Here is a 26,877-nt window from a genome sequence, read left to right as displayed (position 1 = left end):
CTTTGCCTGATTGAACATGACTTCCTCTGCTCTTGCCTGGCTGCAATGTTACATCAGGGCTATTTTGCTTAATCTTTGCGTGTGCACATGTGTAGTAACTATTTAAAGTCCTGATGTAGTAACTATTTAAAGTCCTGATGACTTGTCTCGCAAAGCATCAGTCCGCTGCAAGTGCCAGAGTTGCTTTTGCTTTTGAAAGGCACCATCACGTCGTACAATCCTAAAGGTCATTGCTCTACTTTCTAATTAGAAAAAAACCCTCAACCACCAGCACAGGCACCGGCCGGTTCAGGCGCAGCTTCCCTCCTTGGGCGCCAAGGCTTTGCCAAGGCTATTGCTTGCTGGGTTGCCTGAAAGCTGTGGCCAAGCTGCTCCTGGGATGGGCCCAGGCGGAAAGTTCCTGCTGTGGGGAGGGGACCTGACCGGGTGTGGGGCTGTGCTGTCCCCTACTCCCACGTCCTTCCCTGCCAGCACCACAGCTCACTCCGTGCTGGGGATATTACATGGCCGCAGCGCTAAGCATCAGGACTTGCTCTGCTCTGTGGCTGTGTCTGGGCTCCCCATCATACCCCAGCCCCTGTGCTCAGGAAGACCCAGCATACACCAGGCAGGTGTGGGGCTGAGCTGTGAGGGCCGTACTGCTCTGTTGAAGCACATCAGCTGGGGGGGAAATGGCCACTGCTGCCGCCTGCCCCAGCCGCCGTGATGCTAGAGCGTCATGGCATTGCTGGAAAGGACCTGGGCAGCCCATGGGCAGGGGTCTGTGAGAGGGAAGGGGGTTGCTCGCATGGAAGGGACATCGCAGGCAAGGGGGCAGCAAGGCTGAAGCGGAGGCGGTGCAGGGTGCAGGTGCTGCAAGGGAAGGCAGAGGGTGAGGTGCTGCCCAGCCTCCGTTGCACACAGCAGGGCTGGAAAGGCAGCTTGCAAAGGGTTTTCCCCCCATATTGCCCCTTCACTGCACCACAGCTTGCAGGGGTCTTTTGAGCTGCCACAGACCAGGGGCTCCCATGGCAGTGAAGGGATGGAGGCAGCCTCCACCCAGCACGGGAAGGTGCCTGCATCCCTATCCCTTTCCAAGGAAGGGGGTCAACATGCCCCACGCAGAGCCCCAGGCTCCCTGCTTTCCTCCATACACACCCCACGGGCCCCGCGCGCCCCAGGGCTCGGCAGAGCCTGGCAGGGGCACACTCACCGCAGCGGTGCTGGGGCCAGCGGCCATCACCCCATGAAAGGGGAGCTCGGCCCTGCCGCCTTCTCACAGATCCAGAGGTGCAGGTCATCGGGACCGGCGCACTGAGCGGGTTTGATGTTCCCGCGGCTTATTATGGCACAGGATCCGTTTGACTTTGACTGCCATGGCCTGGATGGGGAAATGACACATTAGCCGGCTGCCACTGCCCTATCTGCTACCTGCTGCCGAGGCAGCTGTGGCTGGTGACGGCTGCCTCTTGTACAGTCGCATGGAGGGGTTGATGCTGCAGTTAAAGCGGGGATCCCCCAGTCCTCTCCTACTGATTTCACAGGCTGAAGCCTCAGCCGACACATCTCTGCCGTTACTTGGTCAGGCTGAGAAACCCCTCTGCAAAAGGCTTGCATTGCTTGTGACTCCCCTTAGCCTCCCCGCTGCTTGAATCTCAGCCTCGCTGCTGGGGGATATTTAATCCCTGCAGCACCCAGTGGTGGGGAGAGCCCAGTCCTCCCCGAGGTCGTGTGGATGGCCAGAGGAGCTGCCCTGGGCCATGGGGCCGCGGTGGGGTGCAGCCCCCCATGGTGGGGCTGAGGATGGAGGAGGGTCAGGCAGAGGGTAGGGGCTGAGTACCCAGCACCGAGCCAGACGGGTCTGTTCCTCCCCACTGCTCTCAGACACTGCAAGAGGAAGCGGTGGTGAGCTGGGGAGGGGGTGCATGTGGTGGGGAGGAGCCCGGGACCCTCTGCAGGCGGGAAGGCTTGATTTCCCCTCGAGGAGGAACCAGCGACGCACGTGGGAGACAGAGGAGGTGCTCGAACGCTTTGTCTAGACCCCAAATAAAACTTGCGGTTTCTTTTGTCCCCTCTCGCTGCCTGCTGCTTGCACGTGCCCCCCTAAGTCTCGGCTTTCCATTTGCACAGCCTCTAAGCACCTCATCACACCACCGCACCCACCTCCCCTTGGCCTCAGCTGCTTTGACGCTCTTTGTTGCCCGGTGCTTGTGCCTGGGGCCGGGTACCAGCGGGATTTAAAATGCTCCCTAAAGCTGTGCTGGAAGAGAGGGGGTTTTGTCAAGAGGCTGTGCTGCCAGGTACCTTTCGTAAAGGGAGCCGTCCACCCAGAACCAGGCATCCGACACCCCATCACCATCCGGGTCCTCTTCCTCCAGCCAGCCATATTCGTACCAGGGGAAGCTGCCCTTCTGCAGCCCGATCCAGTATGGGATGTCTGCGTTCTTCAGGAAAGCCTGGGGAAGGCAAAAAAGGGCCTTTTAGTGGCTTTTCCATGGTACCTATGTGCTGCAGTGTTTGCAGGGGGTGGTTATCTCCCCAAGGAGCCCCTGGGCTGGAGCTCCTTGGGGCAGGACAGCTGAGCAGCCCTGGTGCCCTGCTCTAGCTTGGGTGGCATCCAGGGGTGCCAGAGCATCTCTGCCCTATTTCCACCAGCAGCCATGCGCTCCAGAAATCAGCCTTGCACCCTCCAATGTTTCGGCAGGCCAGGGGCCCCCGGACCCAGAACGGTGCTGGCCCACCTGCGGAGCCCAGAGCTGGATGCCCCAGCTCCTGCCCTCAGCTCCCCCAGCACCCTACCGGCACAGTCCAGCGATTCCAGGATTTGGTGACCAGGAGCTGAGAATATTTCTTGTCACACTCATCTCTGCTGTCCTCCCATGTCTTCTTCTCTGAGGAGATGAAGAGGCACTTGCCCCTGTACAGCAGCCAGCCAGAAGGGCAGCAATCTGGGGGCAGGGGCACAACTCAGGTACTTGCTCAGCTACAGATGCCCTGGGGGGGACCAGAAACAGCCCCACATATTCCCAGCAGACGTCACAGGCTCAGCCTCTGCTCCAAGCATAGCTTCAGCCTTTGGACCACCCTGTCCCTACCATGTGGCCAAAAAAGCAGGTGCTTGTGCCTTGGCACTGCACCTGCTGAGAGGTGCCAGTCCTCCGGGGCACCGCATCCCTGCTCCACCATCGCCCTACCTATAGCCGTGCAGGAGCGCAGGATGGCCACGGTGCTCTCGCTGTTGTTGAGCTCCCTCTGCACCTCCTGCATCTCCTTCTCCATCCTCCCCAGGATCCCCTTGGTGCGCCCCAGCTCGGCGTTCAGGCTCCCCAGCTCCAGCTGGCTGCTGTTGCCCTCCCGCCAGGCTCGCTGCAGCTCCGCTCTGGCCCACGCCAGCTCCAGCCGCGTCTGCTCCAGGCTCTGCTCCCGTGCGCTCACCTCCTGCGAGAGGCGGCCCTGCTCGGCCGCGTGCTCACGGGAGGCGTCCTGCAGGCTGCGGGTGACCTGCCAGTCTGGGGACATGGGGGGTGAGCTGGGGCACGGGGATGGGACGGACAGGGCATGGGGATGTGGGACTGATCCTGCTAGAGGGGGAGGATGGGCAGGGCAAGGCAGGGAGGTGTCCATGCTGGATGGGAAAGACGTGGCAGGGAAGTGTACGTTCAGGGGCTGGGCAGGACCTGGCAAGGGAAGAGCAGGGCAAGGCAGGACAGGGTGTAGGAGCAGACAGAGCAGGGCAGGGGCAGGGAGAGTACAGCAGTAGAAGGCTGGGCAATGCCTGGAAGGGAAGGGAAAGGAGCAGAAATGGAGAACCAGGTGGGGAACGTGGGTGATGGGAGGCAAGGGAGGTACCCACGATGTCCAAGGGATACGGGCCAGCTTGTGGCAGACAGGGCAGAGGGACACAGCCATGAGCAGTGTGCGTGGGCATGCCTCTGTTCACCCCTGCCGTTCACCCATGGCACCCAGCCCAGCCCAGCTGCCTCCCTCTCCCCGTGCTGCCCAGCCAGCCCCAGCCCCAGAAGTGCCCACCCCCCGACTCACAGCAAGCCCCCAGGGCCACAGTGACCACCAGCAGCAGCAGGCATGTTACCAGTAGCCCCACAGGGATGCACAACCGCCGGGACCAGAGCCCTGCAAGACACAAATGACCACAGGCGTCAGCTGTTGAGCTGGGAAACCCCTGGCAGCCCCCAGACCTCCTGCCTGCCGGCAGAGGAGTGGTAGCTTGATGGCACAGGTGGCACAGCGTGGGCGCTTCCTCTTTTCAAGGATGGGAGCGGGAGCACCCCAAAACACCACCCACTACCCACGCCAGGACCTCCCCGGATCCCCTGGGCTCCAGCTGGGCACTCACCTGGGCTAGGCTGGGCCCCATCCCCGTCCTGCCCCGCTGGTGCCGACTGCATGTTCTCGTAGGGGCTCTCCGCTTCATCCATGCCAAGGGCTGTTGGAGGAAGGCAGGGGAGAGCAGTTGAGTCCACGAGGCTGGGCATGGCGGGGGGGGGGGGGGGGGGGGTGTCCCATGGGCTCTCACCTGCCTCCAGCGCCTGGCTGGCCATGCTCCGGCCCCCCATCACCTTGGCAAACCTCAAGTCAGCATAAACCACGCTCTGGGCCATGTGGGCAAGCGCTGGGCAAGCCCCGAGCCCTGCTGGCTCCCACCCTGCCCTTGGGATGCCTTTGTGGGATGGTCCTCCTCCCTGGTGATTGTGCTGTCTCTCAGGGGTGCAAAGGAGAAGTGCAGCCGGTGTCTGCAGAAGCAGAAGTTTGCTCTGAGCTGCAGCAGATGGGACCAGCGAGGCACGGCTGGGGGGACCAGCACCCTCTCATTGGTCCCAGCGCCACTGGCCCGTCCCCTCCCACGCCCCAAAAGTGCTCACGGTCCCCCCAGGCACATGGCAGCCTGAGGTCAGGGCAGTGACAGAGCAAAGATGGAACCAAATCCCTGGGCCAAGAGAGACCTGGGTGAAAGCAGGGCCAGCCTGGACACAGGAGCACATTGCCCTGGGGACAGCCCTGTGGAAGGCTGGAGGTCTTCGCGGATGCGGATTTCCCCTCCCGGCCTCTGGGAATGGGAATTTCCCCATGATGTAGCTTGTGCCACTGCCTCTCATCCTCTCCCTGGTCCCCTCCTAGAAGACTCTGGCTCGGCATCTCTCCAACCCCCCCCCCCAGAGAGCCACATAGAGCAATGACACCCACTTTGCCTTCCCTTCCCCAGACCACAACCCCACTACTCACAACATCTCTTCCTCGGTCCCAACATCCAGCCCCTCAGCATCTCAGAGGTTTCTACTGAACTGTATTTGGAGAAAAGCAGATTTCAGAAGGGGCACTGAGTTGGGGACCAGCTGGGTATATCTGGACACAGCCAGTTCCTGGAACAGGACTGCTGGTGTGCAGGGGTGCTGGTGGAGCACAGCATTGCAAGGCCACTCTCCATCATCTCTGCAAGGGCAGGAGAAGTCCTTCATCACTGGAGAAAGGCAAAAATCATGGCCACCCTCAAGGATGACAGGAAGGAGTTATGGAAAACTAAAGGCTGAGCAGCTTCCACCCAATCCCCAGGAAGAAGACAGAGCACATCCTCTTGGGCACACAGTGGTCCAGGCCCAGGGAGGACATGGCAGTGTCTGGGGGGAGCCCAGCAGAGTTTACCAAGGACAAGCGGTGCCTGCCCAACCTGCCTGCCTGCTGCTGTGGGAACACTGGGCTGGGGATGAGGGGACAGCAATGGGGGCCATTTATCATGACCCTTCAAGGTGTGGGACATGGTCCCCTGTGGTGTCCTTGCTGGCAGAGTGGGGACATGTGTCCAGGAGAAGGGGAGAAGAGCAAGAGCTCATGCTGCAACACGGAAACCTGTTTTAGGCATTAGGGCAAACATTTCTGCACCGTAGTGATGCTCAAACGACGGAGCAGAGCACAGAAAGGGGGAACCTCCAGCCCCAGAGCCACCTGTTCCCACGTGGAAGCCAACCCCACTCTCCCCTGACCCAGGGATTTCGGTTGATTCTCAGTAGGCTGAGTCCTGCAGCTCTGCCCAGTGCCCCAGCCTGGAGCTGTACCACCCCACTGCCATCCCAGGGGACCCTGAGCAGTTTTGGGGCGTGGAAGGGGACAGGGTGGAAGCACCAGAGCCAATGGCAGGGCACTGGTCCCTGTAGCTGGGCTGTCCTGCTCCTCTCTGCTACACAGCACAGTAAACTTCTGCTTCTGCAGAAACCAGCCACACTTCTCCTTTGCAGGTCTGAGAGAGGGGGCAACTGCAGCAGAGCAGGAACCGTCAGGGCCATCGGGGCAGCCCAGGGCATGGCCCAGAGCGTGGTCTACGCCGACTTGAAGTTTGCCACAGCCCCGCCGGTCCCGGCCCCCACCTGCCCCGCAGCCCCCGATGAGGACGACAGCCCCTATGAGAACGTGCCGCTGGGGATGGTGACGGCAGCGCCCAGCCCAGGTGAGAGCCCGGCCACGGGCACCGCTGCGGGGATGCCCCGACACGGCGCGGGCAGCGGGTGGTGGCAGTGGGTCCACGGGGTGATGCCCGTGGGCGCGCATCTCTTGCAGGGCGCTGGCACCGGCGTTGGCGCATCCCTGCACGGCTGCTGGCAGCCAGCCTGCTGCTGCTGCTGCTGCTGGCGGCCACCGTGGCCCTGGGGGCTTGCTGTGAGTCGGGGTGAGGGCCGCGGGGGGTGGGAGGCATGATGGGGAAGGGGGCACCGGGAGCAGGTTTGGAGCTGGGTGAGGGCTGGGCTGCTGGGGGGTTGTCAGGGCCAGGCTGTGCCTGGGGCTGGTGGTCCAGGGCAGCGCTGCTTCTTGCTTGGCACCCTGAGCTGCCCTCCATCTGCCTGCACTGCCTTGCCCCTGCTTCTCACTGCCTTCCCATTGCCTCCCATCACTTTCACTTTCACCTCCCTTTGCCCTCCCTCCTCTCGCTCTCTTGTTGCTGCCCCCTTCCCCTCGCCTCACCCTCCCCTTGCCTTGCCCTGCCTTCCCCCTGCCTCCCATTACCTTCCTTTTCCCTTCCCATTGCCTCCTATTGCCTTTCCAGTGGCTTCCATTTACCTTCCTGTTGTGTCCCAGTGCCTTCCCTTTGCCTTCCCCTTCCCACCCATCGCCTTTGCATCGCCTTCCATCGCCTCCCCTCGACATCCTTGCGGCTGTCTCGTCCTCCCCGTGGCCTGGCCATGCCCGCCCTGCCCCCTGAGCAGGATCAGACCCAGGTCCCCCCGCTCGGGCCGTCCCATCCCCGTGCCCCAGCTCACCCGCCACGTCCCCAGACTGGCAGGTCACCCGCAGCCTGCAGGATGCCTCCCGTGAGCACGCGGCCGAGCAGGGCCGCCTCTCGCAGGAGGTGAGCGCACGGGAGCAGAGCCTGGAGCAGACGCGGCTGGAGCTGGCGTGGGCCAGAGCGGAGCTGCAGCGAGCCTGGCGGGAGGGCAACAGCAGCCAGCTGGAGCTGGGGAGCGCCAGGCAGGAGCTGGCTGTGCTGGAGCAGGAGGTGCAGGAGGTGCGGGGGGAGCTCAGGGCCAGCGAGAGCTCCGTCAGCAGCCTGCGCGCCTGCGTGAATACAGGTAGGGCCGCGGAGGGCTGGGGGAACGGGCACTGGTGCTGCTGGGGAGACGTCGGGGCTGATCCTGGCCAGGCTGGGCCCCCCGAGCATCCGCGGGAGGGCGAGCGCCTCAGCCGTGCCCCTGCCCCCAGATTGCTGCCCCTCGGGCTGGGTGCTCTACAGGAGCAGGTGCCTCTTCATCTCGGTGGAGAAGAAGACCTGGTGGGAGAGCTATTACGACTGCATGACGAAATCCGCTCGGCTGCTGGTGCAAGGCGACTGGCTGTCGTGGACGGTGCCGGTACAGAGCAGGGGGGGCTGCGGCACCGCAGGAGGGTGGGCGCGATGGTGGGGCTGGGCAGAGCCCCGTGGGGCCAGCAGCAGCGGCATCTGCAGAGGTGCTGGGGTGGCACTGCGAGCCCTGGGTGCCCGCCCCGGTGGGCTGCGGGGAGGAGCACGGCCGGTCCCGGGGCTCCCGGGTACCAGGTGGGCACTGGGCATGGGGCGGGCAGTCAACAGCTTCTGTCCCCCCAGCATTTTGTGCAGGTGCACGGTGCCATGTACTGGATTGGAGCAAAAGTTTCTCCTGACATGAAGAGTTCTATTGTATGGCTGGACAGCAAGCCGTTTTACTTGTAAGTGCAGCAGTCCATGGCACGAGCATCTGCCCTTTAACCATGCCAGGGAGGTGCTGTTGCACCCCTGTGAGACCCCCCTGGCAAAGGGGGTGATGCTCCAATGAGAAGTTCCCCAAGGTGGGGAGGGGGCCCCGGGCAGACCCCAGCTGCAGGGTGCACAGCCAGACCTCCAAGTGGCAGAGCAGGAGGCTGGGGGGAGGAATGTGGCCCTTCCTCAGACTTTTCCCAGTGCCAGGCCCCCTGCCTGCCCCAGCAGCACTGGGACCTGTGGGAACAGGTGTCCACAATGAGGGTGCTGTCACTGCCCCACTGAGATATGCCTTCTCTCCTAGGTACGACCGTTCTGGAGACTGCGGAATATCATCTAATGGGAAAATAGAGAGTTCAAAATGTGTGAAAAGGTACCAGTGGATCTGCGAGCAGCCTCCGAAGCTGAGCAGCGCATCCAAGACCCTCCTTCCTCTCCTGATCGAGGAGTGACTGGGCTGTCACCCCACTCCATTGCAGCACTCGGGGACAGAAACTGGGGGTGCACCCCAAGACCCTCTCCCCTGTGCACGCATTGCCTCAACTGTGTTGCAAAGCGCTGGGAAAGAGTGTCTGTATTTTAAAGCAAGACTTATGGCAAACAGACCTTATTGCCCTCTCTCACACTCACACATACACTTACACCACCTTGCACTGGCCCTCTGCATGTCCCTGTGTGGCCTGGCCAGCACAGCTCGCAGTGACCCGGGACTCCGGTGCGGAACACAGCTCCCACCTGCTGTGCTCCCCCAAGGCTGCCGGCAGTGCACTGGTCCAGGCTGTGCCATTTGCATCTTTTCGGAGATGGAGGATGATGGCACCATTGGTGTCCTTGACTGGTCCTTTTTGGAAAGTCCTGTCCTCTACTGGTCCTCTTTTGGAAGTCCTGTCCTCTAATGCCTGTCCCATCCATCAGCATCGACAGCTCTCTCATCCTGCCCTTTCTCCTCCCTCCATCACCTCCTCAGGGCTTTGGGCTGGGCCTTGCCTGGGGAGGCTGCAGGCAGGGGTGCCATCAGCATAAGAAACTGCTGGAGACCCCTGAGACCATGGGGGAGATGGGGGAGTGCTGGGGAGCCCTGAAACCATGGGGGGTGAATAAGGGAGCCCTGAGGCCATGGGAAGAAATGGGGGTGCAGCAAGAAGCCTTGAGACAGTGGGACAGAGGGGGGAGCACTGGGGAGGCTTGGGAACATGGGCGAAAGGGGAGACCCCTGCCACCATGGGGGAAAGATCCCTAAGACCATGGTGGGACCTGAGCTGACAGGGAGGCGATGAGGGAGCCCTGACCCGACTGGGCTGGGTGGAGGAGTCCCGGGGCAGCGTTGACCCTCCCCATCTCACTCAGTGTTTCTGCAGAGAGGGGGATGAGGCAGGGACCACTTTGCTAAGCTGGACATGGGCAGCTCCTGGGAGAGGAGGTGTGGAACGAGGCTGGTGGAGCCAGCCCATGGCGCAGGGAGGCTGGGACAGGATTGCAGAAGGTCCCCTGCAATCTCAGCTATCATGCGAAACAAGGATTTGCTGTGTCTGGCTTGTCCTGGGGAGCCCAGACGTGGTCTCCCTGGTGCCCGCAGAGGAGCAGGATCCCTGCGCCTGGAGCCCTGAGCTCCGGCCACCACTGCCCACAGTGTCATTGGGCTCTGCCACCACAAGGACACACTGCTGACTCCTGTCCAGCCACTGGTTCGTGCGTCCCCCGGGCCTGTTCAGCATGGCTGCTTGCTTGCCCATCTTGCCATGTGGGGTTTTCTCTTTCCTTCCCAGCTGCAGGACTCGCCCTTTCCTCCATCCAGCATCAATAGGCTCCCATCACCCAGTTTCTCCAGGCCCCTCTGAACACCAGTCCTGCCCTCCAGTATACCCACTACTGTCCAGTTTGGTGTTGTCCCCCAGCTGGCTGAGGCCATCCGCATCCCTCACCCGGGCCACTGGTGAAGGCTGAGCATCAGCCCCAGGATTGACCCAGCAGGGATATCGCCATCTGGGTGAGGGGATCACTGACACCCCCTTGCAGCCCTCCTGCCATTCAGGTTTCCACCCACCTTCTTCTTTCCCTCTCCTGGCCACATCTCCCCACTCTGCCAGCAAGGAGACCAGGGGAAATCATGTCCCAGACCTCAAAGGTTCATGATAAATGGCCCCCATTGCTCTCCCCTTGTACCCAGCCCAGTATTCCCACAGCAGCAGGCAGGTTGGACAGGCATCACTTGACCTTGGTAAATCCTGCCTGGTTTTCCCCATCCACCAGCACGTTCCCCCTGGGCCTGGACCATCACACACCCAGGAGGACATGCTCCATCTTCTTCCTGGGATCAAGGCTCTTCTCCGACCGGGATAACAAAGCTCAGCTCTGGGACAGGCTGTGGCCAAGAGCAGGTGATGGAGAGAGGAGAAAGGGCAGGATAGGAGCCAGTGACACATAGTGACAAAGGCGAGGGGCAGCCAGTAAAACGAAAGGACTCCCTGAGGGGGACAGTTTGGGGACACCAATGACACCATCATACCCAGCTTCACAAGGTGCAAGGGCAACCTCCCAAACCAGCCTCAGCAGAAGGCAGCATAGGTGAGCAGGAGTTGTGACGTGTGGAAACGGACTCCACAATCAGTGAGATTGTAAAGTAGGTATGTTTATTCAGCGCTGGGCAGCACGGGGGGGGGGTAGTCCCACCAAAGTCGTGCGCACCTGACGCGGCAGTTCGCTTTAAATTTATACAGTCAAGTGTTACATATACATGAAGTTTCACAATATGCCTATACATAGGCATGGTCTATCCCCGCTTCATATTAAAATTAGTTCCAAAAGTCACAAGGCTGGTCTTGGCTGGTTTTTGTGGTGGACTGCTGCTTCTTATCAGGGACCATCTCCTGCCCCAGCCAGCCTCAACAATGCAAACATTAAGCATCACTTCTCATCCCCTTGGGCCAACAATGCAAACGTTAAGCACCACTTCTCATCCTCTTGGGCCACGTCTACCTCTATTGAAATTTCTTTAACTTCATTATAAGCTAGATAATTATTAAGCAGTTCTCATCTACATCCATATATCTACTATATCTACTAAGGTTCCTTTGGCTCCCCATTTCAGTTGGTACCAGCATCCCCTCCCTGGGTCACAGGAGCTGGGACTGAAGGGCAGGGGCTGGGGATGTAAGTTTGGGCATGAGTGTGGAACACAGAAATATGGTCTCTTTTCCATAAGTCTTGTTTTGAAATGGAGACACCTTCTTTCCCAACCTGTATCCCCAGAGCTCTGCAATGCAGTTGAGGCAATGGTGCGCAGGGATGTGGCTGTGCAGGAAGGAAAGAGTGTCTTTGCTGTGCACTCCCAGCTCCAGCTCCTGCCCCTCAGTCCTGTGACGGAAAGGGAGTCTCAGAGTTCACCCCTTGGCCAGGAGAGGAAAGACGGTCTCTGATGGGCTGCTCAGATTTGGGGGCTTCTCACAGATCCATGGAAAATCATCAAAGCAGTAGGAGTTGCTTACCTTTCCATAGGATGTTCTTGCACAGAGTGGGAACTAGCTGTTCCTAGAAGACAAGGAGCACGTGAGAGGTGCCACCACCATGCTCACAGCCTGCTGCCCGCCTCGTGGTGTCTCCCACGCAGCTGCAGCCCCAGGGCCCCTTAGCCTGGGCAGGAAGGCCAGAGCACTGCCCATGCCTGAGCATCGGTCCCGTAGCCGGGACAGATGCCTGAGCAATGCCCAGCACCTCTACCCATGGCTGTTGAAGGTGGGAGAGGTGCAGGTGGCCAGGATGGAACAACTTACTCTTTAAACAGCTTCTCGTACAGGTCATCAGGTTTATCATGAAGATTTTGTTGTCTCTCTCCAATCCAGTACATGGCACCATGACTGCCCGCCCCATGCCCAGTGCCCACCTGGTACCCGGGAGCCCCGGGGCCGGCCGTGCTCCTCCCCGCAGCCCACCGGGGCGGGCACCCAGGGCTCGCAGTGCCACCCCAGCACCTCTGCAGATGCCGCTGCTGCTGGCCCCACGGGGCTCTGCCCAGCCCCACCATCGCGCCCACCCTCCTGCGGTGCCGCAGCCCCCCCTGCTCTGTACCGGCACCGTCCACGACAGCCAGTCGCCTTGCACCAGCAGCCGAGCGGATTTCGTCATGCAGTCGTAATAGCTCTCCCACCAGGTCTTCTTCTCCACCGAGATGAAGAGGCACCTGCTCCTGTAGAGCACCCAGCCCGAGGGGCAGCAATCTGGGGGCAGGGGCACGGCTGAGGCGCTCGCCCTCCCGCGGATGCTCGGGGGGCCCAGCCTGGCCAGGATCAGCCCCGACGTCTCCCCAGCAGCACCAGTGCCCGTTCCCCCAGCCCTCCGCGGCCCTACCTGTATTCACGCAGGCGCGCAGGCTGCTGACGGAGCTCTCGCTGGCCCTGAGCTCCCCCCGCACCTCCTGCACCTCCTGCTCCAGCACAGCCAGCTCCTGCCTGGCGCTCCCCAGCTCCAGCTGGCTGCTGTTGCCCTCCCGCCAGGCTCGCTGCAGCTCCGCTCTGGCCCACGCCAGCTCCAGCCGCGTCTGCTCCAGGCTCTGCTCCCGTGCGCTCACCTCCTGCGAGAGGCGGCCCTGCTCGGCCGCGTGCTCACGGGAGGCATCCTGCAGGCTGCGGGTGACCTGCCAGTCTGGGGACGTGGCGGGTGAGCTGGGGCACGGGGATGGGACGGCCCGAGCGGGGGGACCTGGGTCTGATCCTGCTCAGGGGGCAGGGTGGGCATGGCCAGGCCACGGGGAGGACGAGACAGCCGCAAGGATGTCGAGGGGAGGCGATGGAAGGCGATGGGTGGGAAGGGGAAGGCAAAGGGAAGGCACTGGGACACAACAGGAAGGTAAATGGAAGCCACTGGAAAGGCAATAGGAGGCAATGGGAAGGGAAAAGGAAGGTAATGGGAGGCAGGGGGAAGGCAGGGCAAGGCAAGGGGAGGGTGAGGCGAGGGGAAGGGGGCAGCAACAAGAGAGCGAGAGGAGGGAGGGCAAAGGGAGGTGAAAGTGAAAGTGATGGGAGGCAATGGGAAGGCAGTGAGAAGCAGGGGCAAGGCAGTGCAGGCAGATGGAGGGCAGCTCAGGGTGCCAAGCAAGAAGCAGCGCTGCCCTGGACCACCAGCCCCAGGCACAGCCTGGCCCTGACAACCCCCCAGCAGCCCAGCCCTCACCCAGCTCCAAACCTGCTCCCGGTGCCCCCTTCCCCATCATGCCTCCCACCCCCCGCGGCCCTCACCCCGACTCACAGCAAGCCCCCAGGGCCACGGTGGCCACCAGCAGCAGCAGCAGCAGCAGGCTGGCTGCCAGCAGCCGTGCAGGGATGCGCCAACGCCGGTGCCAGCGCCCTGCAAGAGATGCGCGCCCACGGGCATCACCCCGTGGACCCACTGCCACCACCCGCTGCCCACGCCGTGTCGGGGCATCCCCGCAGCGGTGCCCGTGGCCGGGCTCTCACCTGGGCTGGGCGCTGCCGTCACCATCCCCAGCGGCACGTTCTCATAGGGGCTGTCGTCCTCATCGGGGGCTGCGGGGCAGGTGGGGGCCGGGACCGGCGGGGCTGTGGCAAACTTCAAGTCGGCGTAGACCACGCTCTGGGCCATGTAAGCGGGTGCTGCCGCAGGCGGCAGCAGTCCAGGGACTCGGTCCTTCCCTGCTCCACCGCCATCAGGTGACAGTCTGTGGCCAAGATTGCATGGGGTGGAGCCACATCTTCATGTGCAGAAAAGCAGAAGTAGTTGCTTTATTTACAAAAAGTGGTTTTATTTCTGAGGCTGCTCTTGCTTCAGGGGCTGGGGGCATGAACGAGCTCTATCCTGGGCAGCATGCTCTGCATCTGCCTCCCCAGGCTGCAAGGAGCCCCGAGAGCCCGTGTGTACTGGCCACAGCAGGGCCATGCTGCTCCATGCATCACCTTCCCCATCGCAGCCCCTGCTCGGGAAATGGGATGCAGTGATTGTGGGGTCTTAGTCCTCCGCATGTGCCAGGACTCCCAGGCATGTCCACACCAGAGCGGCATGCTGCTGGCAAAACCCAGGTGGTCTATATTGAAACCATAACAGCCCCCAAGACCAAACTCCTCCAAGCCAAGCCCCAGCTGGCCTTTTAGGCTCTCGTACATCACCCAGCCTCAAAGCAAAGTGAGGGTGTTTGCCGTGACCCCCTCAGACTGGGCAGGTAGCAGGAGACAAACTGCTGCCCAGCCCAAGCCTTCTGTGGGACCGGGGAGGCAAAGGGTCACCTCTCAGCTGCCTTTCCCAAGAAGCATAAACCCCAGGCAGCCACCATGACCAGAAAGCCCAGAGCTTTGGGGGGACCTGGTCCAGCCTGCACAGGAGCTGCTCCACACTGCCACCAGGCCATGGGGACGCTTGGGTGGATGCTGGCTCCCAAACAGTGCCACGGCAGCTGCAGTTTCCCACTGGGCAGTGATGCGACCGAGTCAGTGAGCTGGAGGATGCTCCTCCATCCCACCACCTTCATCCCCCAAAGCCAGCCACAGCATCCAAGTGCCAGAGTTTATTGGCAAAGTGCAGAGATCCAGGGAGGTAAAGAGGTCTGAGTGAGGAGGCAGCAGCAGCCGGGGATGCCCATGCGGTGGGGCCGGGCAGGGAGCAGGGTGGTGGGACAGGCTGGAGGTCCCCACGGTCATCACGGCCCCACACAGGTGTAGGTGGTGTTTCCCCAGAGGAAGGCGGGGGGCGAGGACCGGAGCCACTGCAGGGTGGCTGCGCTCTGCTCGCAGACCCAGCCGAGGGCTTCCCCGCACAGACCCCCTGACAGCCCCAGGCCTGACACCCTGCCGCAGGCCAGGTAGGAGCTGGTGGAGCGCTGGATTGGGAAGAGCCTGCAGGGAGAGAGCGGGCTGAGATGGGATGGGTGGGAAGGGCTGGGGTCATCCCATCAGCAGCATCTCCAGCCAGGGACCAGAGGCTGCACAGAGATGCTGTGGGGGAAAAGCTCGCCCTCCCCTGCCACCCTCCTCCCAATTAGGACACATGCTCTGATCTCCCCCACCCTACCTCTGCCTGTTTGACATGCAGCCCCCAGCCCCATCATGCCTGCAGCACCCCCAGATCCCTCCTGGCAGGGCTCAGCACCAGCTGCACCAAGCAAAGCCTGGGAACCTGCTTTTGGGGGAGCCCCCCCCAGCCCCTCACCCAGGCAAGGTGTGGGCACCAGGGTCAGGCCCCCGCAATCTTCCCTTCCCTAAAATGCCCCAGTGCAGCCCTGGGAAGACAAGAGGTGGCCAAAATGTGGAGCACATTCCTGCATGCCAGTGGGCTGCCTGTCACCCCGTCTCCTCCCCGGCCCTGATGCTGGACCCTCAGCCGTCCCCTGGCTGGGGACAAGCTGACAGCCTCACCCCTTCAGTGCGGTGCCATCCAGCCACTTCCAGTCAGACCTGGAGCCATCCCTCTTCAGTCCCACGTGGAACACCTTCATGTTGGCTGCGCGCACCAGGAAAGCCTAGCACAGGAGAGGACCCGCATGAGCTCCCTGGGGGGACACCCAGCCCCAGCCACACCATTAGTGATGGGGGCTGCGCAGTACGGGCACAGCATCGCCAGGTCCCTGCCTGGAGGCTTGGCTAGGCTTTGGGCACATGGGCCAGAGCCAGGGAGCTGAGACCCTGCTGGTGACGGCTGGGTGACTGCTGAGGGACCTTGAGGTGGTCACCAGCATAGCCCAATGCCCACGGGGAGTTGGACAGGCCAGGCTGGGTGCACTCACCAGGGTGGTGTTGGCTCGGATGGTGACTAGCTGTGCCCCTTTGGAGCAGCAGTCTTCTCTGCTCTGCTCCCAGCTCTTTTTGGCAGAGGAGAAGTAGTAGCACCGCCCTGCATCCCAGAGCCAGCCGGCCGGGCAGAACTGGCATCTCCCTGCACACCAGAAATACAGCCTGCAGGAGCAGCCGGGATGGGGCAGCTGGCAGGGAATGCCACCAGCCCCCAGCCCAAGTGACAGGAGGGTGACAAGGGGCAGCCAGGGTACCAACCAGCCCAGTGTACTCCTATGGCTGCCCTCCACTTGCCCTTACTCTGGAGCCCAGCTCCCACGTCACAGGCCCACCTCCCCAGTGGGAGCACCAGGGGAGATAGGCTGGTTACACGAAGGTGCTGGCATTGGGCAGGTGGGTCAGGAAGGAGAGCTCCAGGTTTGGGGGTATGATACAAACATCATTAGCAAAGCGCTGGGAACGCAGTCAAGATTTCAGCATCACCAGACACTGGATGAAAGAGAGTGCCCGATGCCATTTGGCACATGGGTGCTCATGGCAGCCATAAGCCTGATGCTGGTGGCGGGCCCACACGACACTGAGCTGCGCTGGGGTCATCTCTTCCGAAGGGGTCCCAGCAGTGCAGCCTGTTCAGCAGCACTGGGGCAGGATTCCATGCTGTGAGCCAGGGGACAGGCAGCAAGGCTGAAGGAAGACTTGGCGGGGGGCACGTTCTGGAGTAGGGACAGATCCTGCCTCTTGAAAGGAGCAGCCAGGCTCTCTCCAAGCCTTGCCCAGGAGCCCACCATGCTCTCCTACCTTGCAGTGTCTGTTGCCCATAGCTGAGGCTCTCCTCCATGCTCCACGGACCATGGGTGCAGCTCTCCTGTTGTCCTAAATCTACCGAAGAAGAGCACAGGAGTGTCCCCGCCAACCCTGGGCTCCTGCTCCCTGCAGCACCCAGTGTCCTCTCCCATGGGACAGGCCACGGCTGTGGCTAAGGGCGTCCCCCACTTTAGGTGACCTGCCAGCCAAGCCTGCCAAAGGTCCTTGTGGCTTTTGCTGTGCTTGGGGGCCCATCACACAACAGGCTTTCGGGGAAAGTGCTTCTGCCTTTCGGTTTCAGTGTCACCACTCTCCCTCCCTCTTAATTTCATTGCCACGTGATGGAGTGGGATGCCCCAGCACCATCCCCAAGCCCACGCTGTTCCCTTGCCTTCTGCTCCCAGCCAGGCAGGCAAGGTCTTGCCTCACCAATTTTCCTGCTTGCCCCAGAACCCGCAACGCCCTCGGCCCCAGGCAGGAGGTCCCGGCTCCGTGGGCAAACTGCAGCTCTGTCTGTTGCTACACAGGCCCCGGTGGTGCCAACCCTGATCCCAAGACCCCGGCCAGAGAGGTCTGGGCACAAGCAGATACTCACAGTGGAAGCTCAAGCCAGCGAGGATGATTTGTGCCAGCAGGAGCAGCAGGGAGAGGAGAGCCAGGCTGATGGCTGCCCAGCACCAGGGCAGCCGCAGTGGCTGCTGAGGAGCTGAGAAAGGGAGTTAACCTGAGCCCTGGGGGCTTGGTGGTAGCAGTGGGGACCCCCCCAACCAGGAAAGGTCTGTGAACCCTGGGCAGGGTCTCAGGAGGCAGTGGGGGAGACCAGGAAAACTGAGGGAGACCCTGTTTGCAGCACTTTGACCCTTCTAGAAATCGTTTCCCTGCAGACAGCACTTGGCATGGGGCGGGCAGAGCGGACCGAGGGGTGCCTGTGTGTGCTGTGGCACTGAGGTGCAGTGGGCATCCCTTGCCCTTGAGCCCCTCCTGCCCCCCACCCTGAGAGCAGGCAGACTGCAAGGGGGCTGGAGAGTAAGCTGTTTGGGAAGAAGATACCCGAAAGGAGCAGGCGGGGGGAGCAGGGCTGGGGGAACGGCTCTGCAGAGGGCAAGGGGCTGCAGGAGGGCAGGGGACCCACCGGGAAAGCTGGGGTGCCAGGGGCAGGGAGCAGCACGCCATTACCTGGTGTGGGGGGCAAACGCAGATCAGCATACGTGACCCCCTCTTCCATCCCTCCCTTGGTGTCTCGCTCTGTGTCCCACAGGGGAAGCGGTAACCCCCTCCCAGCCCCCTTTGGCAGCCGGGTGTGACGCGAAATGGAGAGTGTCACTTCCTGGTGGGGTCCCCAGGGGCACCACCTGGGCCCCAACCCTGGGGGGTCACAGCGCTGCCAGCAACCGGGGCGAGGGGGAACCCCTGGTCTGCCAGCACCCAGGCATTCCCCGCACCAGGGAAACCCGCACCCCCGGCTTGGGGGCAGCGAGCGGTGGGGATGGCTGCTAGCTCAGACACAGGGCCAGGGCTGGACTGGGCAGCCATGTGGAGGCTGCCTTCCCTGACCCGACGCCTCGGTGCTCAGCAGATCTGTCCTAGGGATTGTGCAGGGGACCTGGGCATCCTTGGGGAGCAGGACACGGGGCCCTGCCTGCATCCTTGGGGAGCAGGACACGGGGCCCTGCCTGCATCCCCCGGCTCCGCACTCTCAAAGCAGCAAGACGACGGGGTGTTTGCTCAGATGTGGTTTCTGCTGCCCCCCCCCCCCTCTTTTTTTTTTTTTTTTTTTTCATGGGCCTGCAGCTGCATCTCAGCCCAGGAAAGCGGGGGCCTGGGCTGCTCCTTCCACTCCCCGAGCCTTGAGGGCTGCCGTGATGGCCATCCCTGCTGTGCCCTCGGGGGGGGGGGGGGGGCAGAGACCCCGGGCTCCCTGCCGCACCGCGCACCTCCACCCCTACAGCCGGGCAGGGCAGGCAGGGCAGGCAGGAGCGGGGATGCCTGCGGGCAGACAAAGACCCCCTCCGCCCGGCTGGCGGGTGATGGGGGGGGTTAGCGAGGCCAGGACTACGTTTCCCAGCGGCTCCTCCCGGGGCTGCACATGCTCGGTGCGGCTCCCGGCGACTCCCGGCAGCTCCCGGCGCGGCGCCCGGTGCCGCGCAGGAGCGCTCGGTGCGGCTCCCGGTGCGACCGCCGGTGCGGCTCTCGGCGGTCCCCGGCGCGGATCCCGGTGCGGCTTCCCCTTCGGCCCCCGGTGCAGCTCCCGGTGCGGATCCCCGCGACTCCCGGTGCGGATCCCCGCGGATCCCGGTGCAGCTCCCGGGGCCGGCCCCCGGTGCAGCTCCCGGCGGCTGCCGGTGCAGATCCCGGTGAGGCTCCCGGTGCGGCAGACTCCCGGGGAGCGCACGGCCGAGCCCCGGGGCTGAGCCCTGCCCATCCCGGCCTCACCACCGGCCCGGGGCCGAGGTTTGCCCCCGGCACCCACCCTCGCCCCCGGCAGCATGCCCCGCGGGCGAGCCTGGACGCAGGCGGAGGTCAGCAGCCTCCTGGCGCTGGTGGGGAGCTCCGGGGAGGCCACCCTGCTCATGGCTTCCACGTCGCGACCCAACGAGGCACTGTGGCGGGAGATCTCCCAGGGGCTGGCGGCGGCCGGCTACGGGCGCAGCGTGGCCCAGTGCCGCTCCAAGTGGAAGGCACTCAAGCAGGCTTTCCACTCTGAGCGGGAGACGCGCCGGAGGGCAGGACACCACTCGCCCTGCCTGCCCCCGCACTACCGAGCCATGAAGAGCATCTGGAAGGCGGCCGGGCGGCCCGTTTTCGGCGAGCGGAGGATGCCAGGTGGGTGCCAGGGATGGGTGGGTGAGCTCTGCGGTGTGGCTGGACGTGGGATACTGGGGGAGCACTGGTGCTGCATGGCCACCCAGGGTCTGCTGATGATCTCTTTCTTTACCTCTAGACCTGGTGAAGCTGCCCCCCAGGAAGCGCAGGTCAGCCCCTGCTGCCCACCCTTCATCCTCGCCAGAGCCACCAGGTACTTGTGGGCTCAGGCAGCTGGAGTGTGGCTTATCCCAGCTGTGGGGTGGCAGGCACACCTCGTCTCCCAGTTATCGAAGCTCTTTTCTGCAACCCCTCACTCTCCTTCTGCAGAGCACGATGTCGGCAGGGACGCCCCAGGCATGCTGCTGTCCCCTCTGCTGCAGTGTGTGAAGGACGAGCCAGAGAGCCGTAAGTACCGGTCTGCCCCGCTGCACCGGGCTGCACGGCCACGGCTCCAGCCCAAGCCCATGCCAGCATGATGGGAATGGGGGGGCTTAGAGGGTCGGGGGTCCCATCACAAGTCCCTTAGCAGGGATGCTCGCCAATGGGGGTGTTGGGACCTCTCTCCAGAGGCTTTGGCTCCAAACCAGCCCCAGAGCGTGAGGGGATGGGGATGGCTGGGACAGGGGAGGAGGGGGTCCCCAGCTCTGACCCAGCCTGAGGGCATGGCGAGGCTGCTGGCTGCCCCATGGCAGGTTGCGGGGCTCAAGGTCTCAAAGGGACGGTGGCCCCGATCCAGCTCAGGGGGCTCTTGTGGCTGTGCGGCACTGCAGGGCATGTGACTCCCCTTCCTTCGACAGGTCCTGGCTTCCCCCTTCCCCAGTAACACCATAAGCCTCCAGATGAGTTAGGACTGTGTGTGAGGGCCAGAGGTGCCTGCAGCTCCCCTGCCCTGCAGCCCACCCAGGGGCGGATCCTGCAGCCCCCTCAGTGTTTGCACTCTTGAGGGTTTGGCACTGAGGTGATGCAGGGTATGTCCCTGGGTCTGATTTGCGTGGGTGCCCCGGCCAGCATCCTGCACTGGGTAATTACCTTCTGTCTCCCTAAATTCCCCCTGCAGTTTCAAGTGGATATGGGATTCTCCTTCACTTCCAGTCCTAATCTGTTGTGTAGCGTTGCTGCGCGCTGCTACGCCGCTGCTGCCTTCCAGCCCAGAGGTGGCTGCATTGCAGTGGTGGGTGAGTGACTCCTGCTTTTGTATCTAGCTCGTGAAATGCTTTGGGGCCCTGCAGGGTGCTGTGGAGCTGTGGCTAGGGCATGTCGGGCTGCGGGGCTGGCCGGGGCAAGCTGGGCAGACCCCGGGTGGTGGTGATCCCCCAACAGGTCCTGTCAGACAGCACATCTCTCCTCTCTGCTCTCTCCCAGCAGCCAGTGGGGACCACGTCGCTGGAGTGCTGCCCGTTTCCCCCACCATGCCACGTAAGGCTTTCCTTGCCCCACTCAGCCCAGTAAACCCCCTCAGCCCCACGAGCAGGGTCTGATACGGTTCTCGTTGCAGACACCGGTCACTGCTTCCCTCCCCTTCCCCTCCTGGGTGAGTACCGTGCCCAGGCCACTGTGCTTGTGCGCCCCGGGGCAGGAGGTAGCTGAAGCTCACGGACTGCGTCTGTTCTCTTCCCAGGCTGTCACACTGCCCTGAAGCAGGAAAGAGCTGAGCGAAAGGCTGGTAAGTGTCTGCAGCTTCGAGCAAGTCCCCCTGCTCCAGGGGGTATCTGTGTCCTATCCTGCCTGTGGGGACGGAGAGCGGGGACAGAGAGCAGGAACTCCCACGAGCAGTGCCCTCCTGGGGCTCTGCAGTGGGGTCAGGCTGTGTATGGGGCTTGGGCTTGAGTGGCTCCAGCGCTCTGGTTGCTCCCTCCATGCCAAACGATTGTGGCAGATTTTCCTGGTGAGACGTCCCCGGGGATGCAAAGAGGAAACCAAGTGCTGCCAGTGGCCACCACAGCCCCGGGCTCCCCTGGGACAGCTGCCATGAGCGAGCAGCCAGCAGCAGAAGGGGCATCAGATGCAAGCCTGCAAGGTGGGTCCTCCCTGCAGCATCCCAACAGCCTCACGGCAGGGGCTCTCAGAGCCATGGTGAGGTTTTGCTGCCACTGACCTGCCTCTCACTGCAGGCTCCAGCGTGGCAGGCTTGCTTCAGAGCGTTCAGCAGCTGCTGGTGCAGATCCTGCAAACATCGCGGCAGCAGCAGGCGCTGCTGGAGAGCCTGGCCAGTGACACTGTCTCCCACCTCCACCTCCTCTCCCACAGCCTGGTGCAGGTGGGTGAGACCCTGCACCAGCTCCTGCTCCGGCCGCAGACCCACCCTGGCCCACTTGGTCACTACGTCCCCCACGTGCCCCTTTTTGAAGGTGGCCCCGGGGTGCCCTGCTCCCCAGGTGCTTCCCACACCTCCCCAGATCACAAAGAGGAGCCTCGGGTGTCCCCTGCTGCCGGCTGCACCCCGCCATGAGTGCCACCATCCCCAGCCCCAGGGGCAGCGATTCACTACACAGCTGTGGCGCAAATCTTTATAGCAGAGGCCCTGGATATTTTGGAAGTTTATAGAAGAGAGACATTTTAATAAAATTAAAAATAGCTTTTGTACCAGTGACAACGATCGACCGATTCTTTCCCCATCTCCGGGGGATGTTCCCCTTCTCACTTTCGAGATGAGCAGAAGGGGAACTCAGCTATTTACAGCCTCCGAGAAACTCCCAGGCCACACACAGCGGGGCAGATATATGTTCTGTGCCCCTGCCCATGCCCTGACAGCTTCCAGTTGCGCCTGGGGCCAACAGGACCCTGGTCTGGAGAACATGCTGCCAGGTTGTGGAGTGGAGCAGGGCTGCTGCTGGGGTTTAGGAGGGCAGGGAGCCCAGATGGGACACAAGCTGCATCCTTCTGCAAGGGAAGGGGCCAGGGTGGGCAATGCTGGGCAGCACTGCGGCTGGGGAGGCAGCATGTGCTGCAGCCGTGGTCCCTTGATCGCTGGGTCCTTAGCTGGTCACTTCCAGCAGGTGAGCTGGGGCTGTCACAGACAGTGAGCCCCCTCCTGCTCCTGGGGCTCAGGACACAGATCACCATCAGGTAGCAGTAGTTGCAGACATGCCATGGCATATTGTGCTTGGCAAAGCGGTCACTGGCTCTGACTTGGACCCTACCACCTCCACCAGGATGCCCACATCCTCCATGGGGATGGGGCGGACGTGCTGGCTGCCCCCAGAATCACTTGGTCGCGTCCAGGGAGAGGATGTAGGTGATGCCACTGGTATAGGGCAGGTAAATGTCAGAACAGTATTCCTGCCATGCCACGTGCCGCTTGCTGGAGGGCTGGCAGGTGACCTGTCACTTCTCCCAGGAGAAGAGGGACCCCACAGAGAGGCTGGTCTGTGTCAGGTCAAGCCCAGCCAGGAAGATGGGCAAGCAGTCCATGTTGAAGCAGTCGTCATCCATCTTGAGGATGTAGCAGGGCCAGCACTGCTCAGAGGCCGTGCGTGACCTTCAGGGTGAGGCTTCAATACATGTCCGTGTAGCTCCCCAGCAAGATGTCCCCCAACTCCTGCCCTTCCCGCTGCACACCCCAGCCCACTGCTGCCTCGGATGCCTGCCCCACTAGAAACACCACTGCAGGGGCTTGCCAGGGCACCCCACGTCCTCCAGATGCACACGCCAGCATGCACCCCACGTGTGGCCAAGCCAGGGGCAGCAGCCAGGGGCATGGCCAACGGGGGCCACCAGAGAGGTGACTGGGGGACAGCAGGTGCTACAGCACCACTGAGCAGCAACGTTGCAGCCCAGCTGGCATCTGGCAGGGGAGAAGCGTGGGTGGGTGGTGCTGGGAAAGCCCGTGACCTCTCGCGGCACCGTCCCTCATCCCACACCAGCTGTGCACCCTGGATCAGAGAGAAGGGCCATACTGCAGAGGTGTGCTGGCCCCATGATGCAGCAGCCAGGGAGCTGGGGCCCATGGGGGCTGCTGGGAGTGGGACCAGCCCTGGTGGCGATGGGGCTTCCATGGCCATACAAAAAACATCCTCTGTGCTCCCGAGCAGGGAGCAGAAACCGGCTGGCTGCTGGCCAGCAGCTCTGGCCCTAAGCCTCCTGGCAGTGGGGTCACTGCCTGTAAACAGCTCTGCCCTGTCTTTCTCCTTTGGGGCTGACCAGGGTGGGCGAAGGTAGGAGAAAGGTGGGATCTCCCTTCCTGAGCCCTGCCGCTTGCAACCAGTGAGGTTGCAACAGGAGGGCACCTTTGGGCTGCAGTTGCCCACGCTCCCCACTACCCTGCTGTGCTCCCCACCACCCCACCATGCTCCCCACCATCCTGCCTTGCTCCCTGGCATCCTGCCGCGCTCCCCACCAGAGGCTGCAGCCTCCTGCCTCCAGCTCTGGGACACCATGGCACCCAATTCACCAAGGCCTGGGGGTGCTGGGGCGGTGGGGCAGGCTGCTCCCTCTCACAGAGAGAGGCCAGGTCCCTGGCAGGAGGTGAAGTGCAGTGAGGGGTGCCCTGGGATGGGGTGCAGTAGCGGGTCTGGCTGCAGAGGAAGGTGGAGTTGCAGCAGGGCCTGCAGTGGGGTGCTGTGAGGGTTGCAGATCAGGGGTGCATGGGTGGCATTGGGGGTACAGCAGGAGACAGCGGCGTGCAGCACCGGGAACTGGGAGCGTTAGACCGAGCGTGCAACGGGGTGTGTGGGGTTGCAGTGGGGTTGCAGTGTGAGTGTGTTGGGGTGCAGTAGGGTGTCGGTGGGGCTGCAGAGGGGGTGCAGAGGGGGTGGCAGTGGGGTGCAATGGGGTTCAGTGGGGTGCAGTAGGGTTCAGTCGGGTGCAGTGGGGTGCAGTGGGGTTCAGTCGGGTGCAGTGGGGTGCAGTGGGGTTCAGTGGGGTGCAGCGGGTGCGCTGGGACCGCTGGCCGCGGGGGGCAGCGCGGTGCACTGTCCGTGCGGGCAGGGCCGGGCTAGAGTGACAGGTCGGCAGCCAATAGGAGATCAGGGTGGAGAGGCAGGGGCGGGGTCAGATCAAGGCCCGCCTGACCGTCAGGGGCGTGGCCGAGTAGGGCTCTACCCAATCGCAGAGGCTGGGGCGGAGCAAAGGGAGGGGCGGGGAGAGGGCAGGGGGCTCCCCCGTGACGTCACGGGAGGGGATCCCCCTGCGGGGCGGGGCGGCCGGGGGCAGCCCCCGGGGCTCCTGCGGGGGGGTCTCGTTACTCGGCCCGGTCCAGCCTGCCCCAGGGTTGGGGCATCGCCACCCCCCCGGGTTGGACCCCCTAGAACAGAAAGTCGCCCCCTCAGTGCAAACGGGGTGAGCCCCCCCCCCCCCCCCCGGGGTCTGCTTCACCTCCTCCGCCTCCCGCCGGTGCAGGGGTGCGTGGAGTGGGCTGCTGGGCAGGCATGGGGGTGTCCTGCCAGGGGCACGCTGTGGCACTCACCCTGCACCTTCTGCTCCCTGCCCTGCTCCATGCAGCACGGCTTGAGGTGCACCCCGCCGCAGGCACCAGGGGGTTTCAGCAAGGTGAACTGGGGCTGGCACTGAGGGGATGTGGGTGGGGAAGGGTCTGAAATAGCCAAAGCCATCTCCCGTTCCTGGGGGAGTCCATCTGAAAAAATCCCTGTGCCTGGTGAGATCCCTCCCGCTCCAGATAAAGGCAATGTGCCCGCACTTGCAGGACTGGACAGGAGAACACCGGGCAAGCCTGGGGAGAGGAAGGCGGGCTCCTTTGGACGCGTGCAAGGCCTTCTCCAGGCTGGAAATGGAGGTGAAAGCAGAAGCAGATCTCAGAAGGATTTCAATGCTGTTGTCTGGTTGCCCAGGGACTGTGAGCGTCCTGCTCCAGTGTGGCTCAGGGAGATCCTGCACAGACTTCACCTTCATCAGACGTTGATTTTTCTCATGTGATTTGCCTGAAAAAAAACTCCCTGTTGCAGCAGACAGGATGAGACAGAAGTGAAGGCTCAGGAATGAGAGCAGCCAAGCTGCCTTTGGAGGATGAGGGCAGGTGGGTTTTTGAAGGCAGCCCTGAACCGGAGCACACCTGGGGTCTGAGATTGAATTTCAGTTGAAGGCAGGCTGCAAGGAGATGCTCAGTGTCTGGGAGGACTTCGCACCTCCCCATAGCAGGGACTGCACCCTGATCCTTGGGGTGTACTAATGCTTATGGGGTCCCTTGAGAGAAGCTGGGTGTTTCACCAGGTCCCGTCCCTCCCAAACAGGGAGGAAGCCTCCAGCTCAGATTATCCATCTTGCCCACAGGAGATGCCTTCATTAGTTAATTAGAACAACAATCCTCATGGGCTTGTCTGGGATTTGTAGCTGTGCTGGCAGGAAATTTGCTGACTGCAGGCGAGCCCTGGGGCAAAGCTCCTTGGGAGCCCACCGGGACTTACCTCCCCTCCTGCTGAGCCAGGAAGCTCTGGATTGCACTTGTTCCAAGTCCATTTAATTTTAGCCAAAATTCTCCTCCTCAAAATGTGGAGCCCTGGGTTTTAGCCCTGGAGGTGGTGAAGCATCTTTATATAAAGTAAGAATAAACTGTAATATTCCCCTCAGTTTAGGCACCACTCACACTCCAACAGGAATATTCAATGTGATTTCTTTAATACCGCTTCCATTGAGAGCACTGTTCATACATAACAACATATTGCTTAGCAGTTGGTTCTCTCCAGGGAAATTTTAGTGGTGGTATTTGAAGGGGGGGGGGGGGGGGGAATCATTTTTATGAGAAAACTTTAATCTGCAAGCCATAAAGGGAACAGTGGCTTTGCATCCCATGGAAAATGTTCTCAGCCTCCACTAACATGGTTTTATCTTCCTCTGCAGGCTTGCTTCTTAAGATAAATTTATCCAGGATTGCATTTGGTGTAACAGTTTGATTTCTGTTGGTGCGAGGCTGATTTCTCACGAGAGTAACTGCCTTAATTTCCTACCACTTGACAGCGAGTGCAGCTGCAGTTTGTACTTGTAGACTTTGTTCTTGCAACCACAGCCTGCGGGAGATCCTTCTCCTGCTTGCTGGCTGCGACGCACTGAGGCTGCTCCTCCAGCCGCATCCCTCTGTGTTGATACATGGGCCCTGGATGTCTGCTCCAGGGCTAGAAACACTTGACTTTCTTGTCCTACCACAAAAGGCAAAAGCTTGCAGGACATGCATTTCCTACCCCAAGATTCATTCAAAGGAGGCAGGTCCAGGTTGCAGCACTCTGGTGCACCCCTGGAGACCCCCAAAGTTTCATTGCTACAGCAACGCCTCAAAGTTGGCATTGCAAAATTATTTGCAATTTTATGCTGTTGCCAAGGTCTTCCTCAAAGCCTTTTTGGGTGTTGTTTTGCTCTGGTTTTCCATGTAACTTCATCCCCTTTCCCCTG

At 62.1% G+C, this 26,877-nt stretch overlaps 5 protein-coding genes across 9 annotated transcripts; 2 read left to right on the top strand and 3 right to left on the bottom strand.

The window, feature by feature from the left end:
- Window positions 1-662: 662 nt before the first annotated feature.
- CD72 (CD72 molecule) lies at window positions 663-4,598 on the bottom strand. The gene is made up of 8 exons (XM_041120916.1): window positions 4,514-4,598; window positions 4,334-4,423; window positions 4,021-4,110; window positions 3,174-3,488; window positions 2,779-2,927; window positions 2,284-2,435; window positions 1,193-1,360; window positions 663-852 (listed from the first exon to the last, which is right to left on the bottom strand). Exons 1-7 carry the CDS (start codon window positions 4,596-4,598, stop codon window positions 1,219-1,221), a joined length of 1,023 nt encoding a protein of 340 aa, XP_040976850.1. The 3' UTR covers window positions 663-852; window positions 1,193-1,218.
- A 1,623-nt stretch (window positions 4,599-6,221) lies between these two features.
- On the top strand, window positions 6,222-8,785 carry LOC115336994 (B-cell differentiation antigen CD72-like). 2 transcript variants are annotated; one of them, XM_030004860.2, is made up of 6 exons: window positions 6,222-6,436; window positions 6,547-6,645; window positions 7,260-7,553; window positions 7,684-7,832; window positions 8,066-8,166; window positions 8,502-8,785. In XM_030004860.2, the coding sequence occupies exons 1-6, from the start codon at window positions 6,292-6,294 to the stop codon at window positions 8,647-8,649; spliced, it is 936 nt and encodes a 311-aa protein (XP_029860720.1). In that variant the 5' UTR covers window positions 6,222-6,291; the 3' UTR covers window positions 8,650-8,785. The 2 variants fall into 2 exon arrangements, with proteins under 2 accessions (XP_029860720.1, XP_040976846.1); XM_041120912.1 differs by lacking the exon at window positions 6,547-6,645.
- A 2,515-nt stretch (window positions 8,786-11,300) lies between these two features.
- LOC115337233 (B-cell differentiation antigen CD72-like) lies at window positions 11,301-13,792 on the bottom strand. The gene is made up of 5 exons (XM_041121088.1): window positions 13,648-13,792; window positions 13,439-13,537; window positions 12,542-12,835; window positions 12,047-12,411; window positions 11,301-11,715 (listed from the first exon to the last, which is right to left on the bottom strand). The coding sequence occupies exons 1-5, from the start codon at window positions 13,790-13,792 to the stop codon at window positions 11,578-11,580; spliced, it is 1,041 nt and encodes a 346-aa protein (XP_040977022.1). The 3' UTR covers window positions 11,301-11,577.
- A 941-nt stretch (window positions 13,793-14,733) lies between these two features.
- LOC115336945 (killer cell lectin-like receptor subfamily G member 1) lies at window positions 14,734-17,976 on the bottom strand. Its single transcript, XM_030004777.2, has 6 exons — window positions 17,911-17,976; window positions 17,330-17,440; window positions 16,729-16,809; window positions 15,924-16,072; window positions 15,556-15,659; window positions 14,734-15,036 (listed from the first exon to the last, which is right to left on the bottom strand). Exons 1-6 carry the CDS (start codon window positions 17,957-17,959, stop codon window positions 14,841-14,843), a joined length of 690 nt encoding a protein of 229 aa, XP_029860637.1. The 5' UTR covers window positions 17,960-17,976; the 3' UTR covers window positions 14,734-14,840.
- A 1,134-nt stretch (window positions 17,977-19,110) lies between these two features.
- Window positions 19,111-22,122, top strand: LOC115337506. 4 transcript variants are annotated; one of them, XM_030005862.2, is made up of 8 exons: window positions 19,111-19,557; window positions 19,676-19,750; window positions 19,867-19,944; window positions 20,905-20,955; window positions 21,035-21,070; window positions 21,158-21,202; window positions 21,416-21,556; window positions 21,651-22,122. In XM_030005862.2, the coding sequence occupies exons 1-8, from the start codon at window positions 19,221-19,223 to the stop codon at window positions 21,986-21,988; spliced, it is 1,101 nt and encodes a 366-aa protein (XP_029861722.1). In that variant the 5' UTR covers window positions 19,111-19,220; the 3' UTR covers window positions 21,989-22,122. The 4 variants fall into 4 exon arrangements, with proteins under 4 accessions (XP_029861722.1, XP_029861721.1, XP_029861724.1 ...); XM_030005861.2 differs by having other exon boundaries at window positions 20,902-20,955; XM_030005864.2 differs by lacking the exon at window positions 21,035-21,070.
- The last annotated feature ends 4,755 nt before the right edge of the window (window positions 22,123-26,877 follow it).

The sequence above is a fragment of the Aquila chrysaetos genome, chromosome Z (genome assembly GCF_900496995.4).
Source record: "Aquila chrysaetos chrysaetos chromosome Z, bAquChr1.4, whole genome shotgun sequence".
In the NCBI taxonomy this organism is placed as follows: domain Eukaryota; kingdom Metazoa; phylum Chordata; class Aves; order Accipitriformes; family Accipitridae; genus Aquila; species Aquila chrysaetos.
The sequence above is the reverse complement of the archived record's forward strand: the minus strand, read 5'-3'. Positions and strand labels throughout refer to the sequence as shown.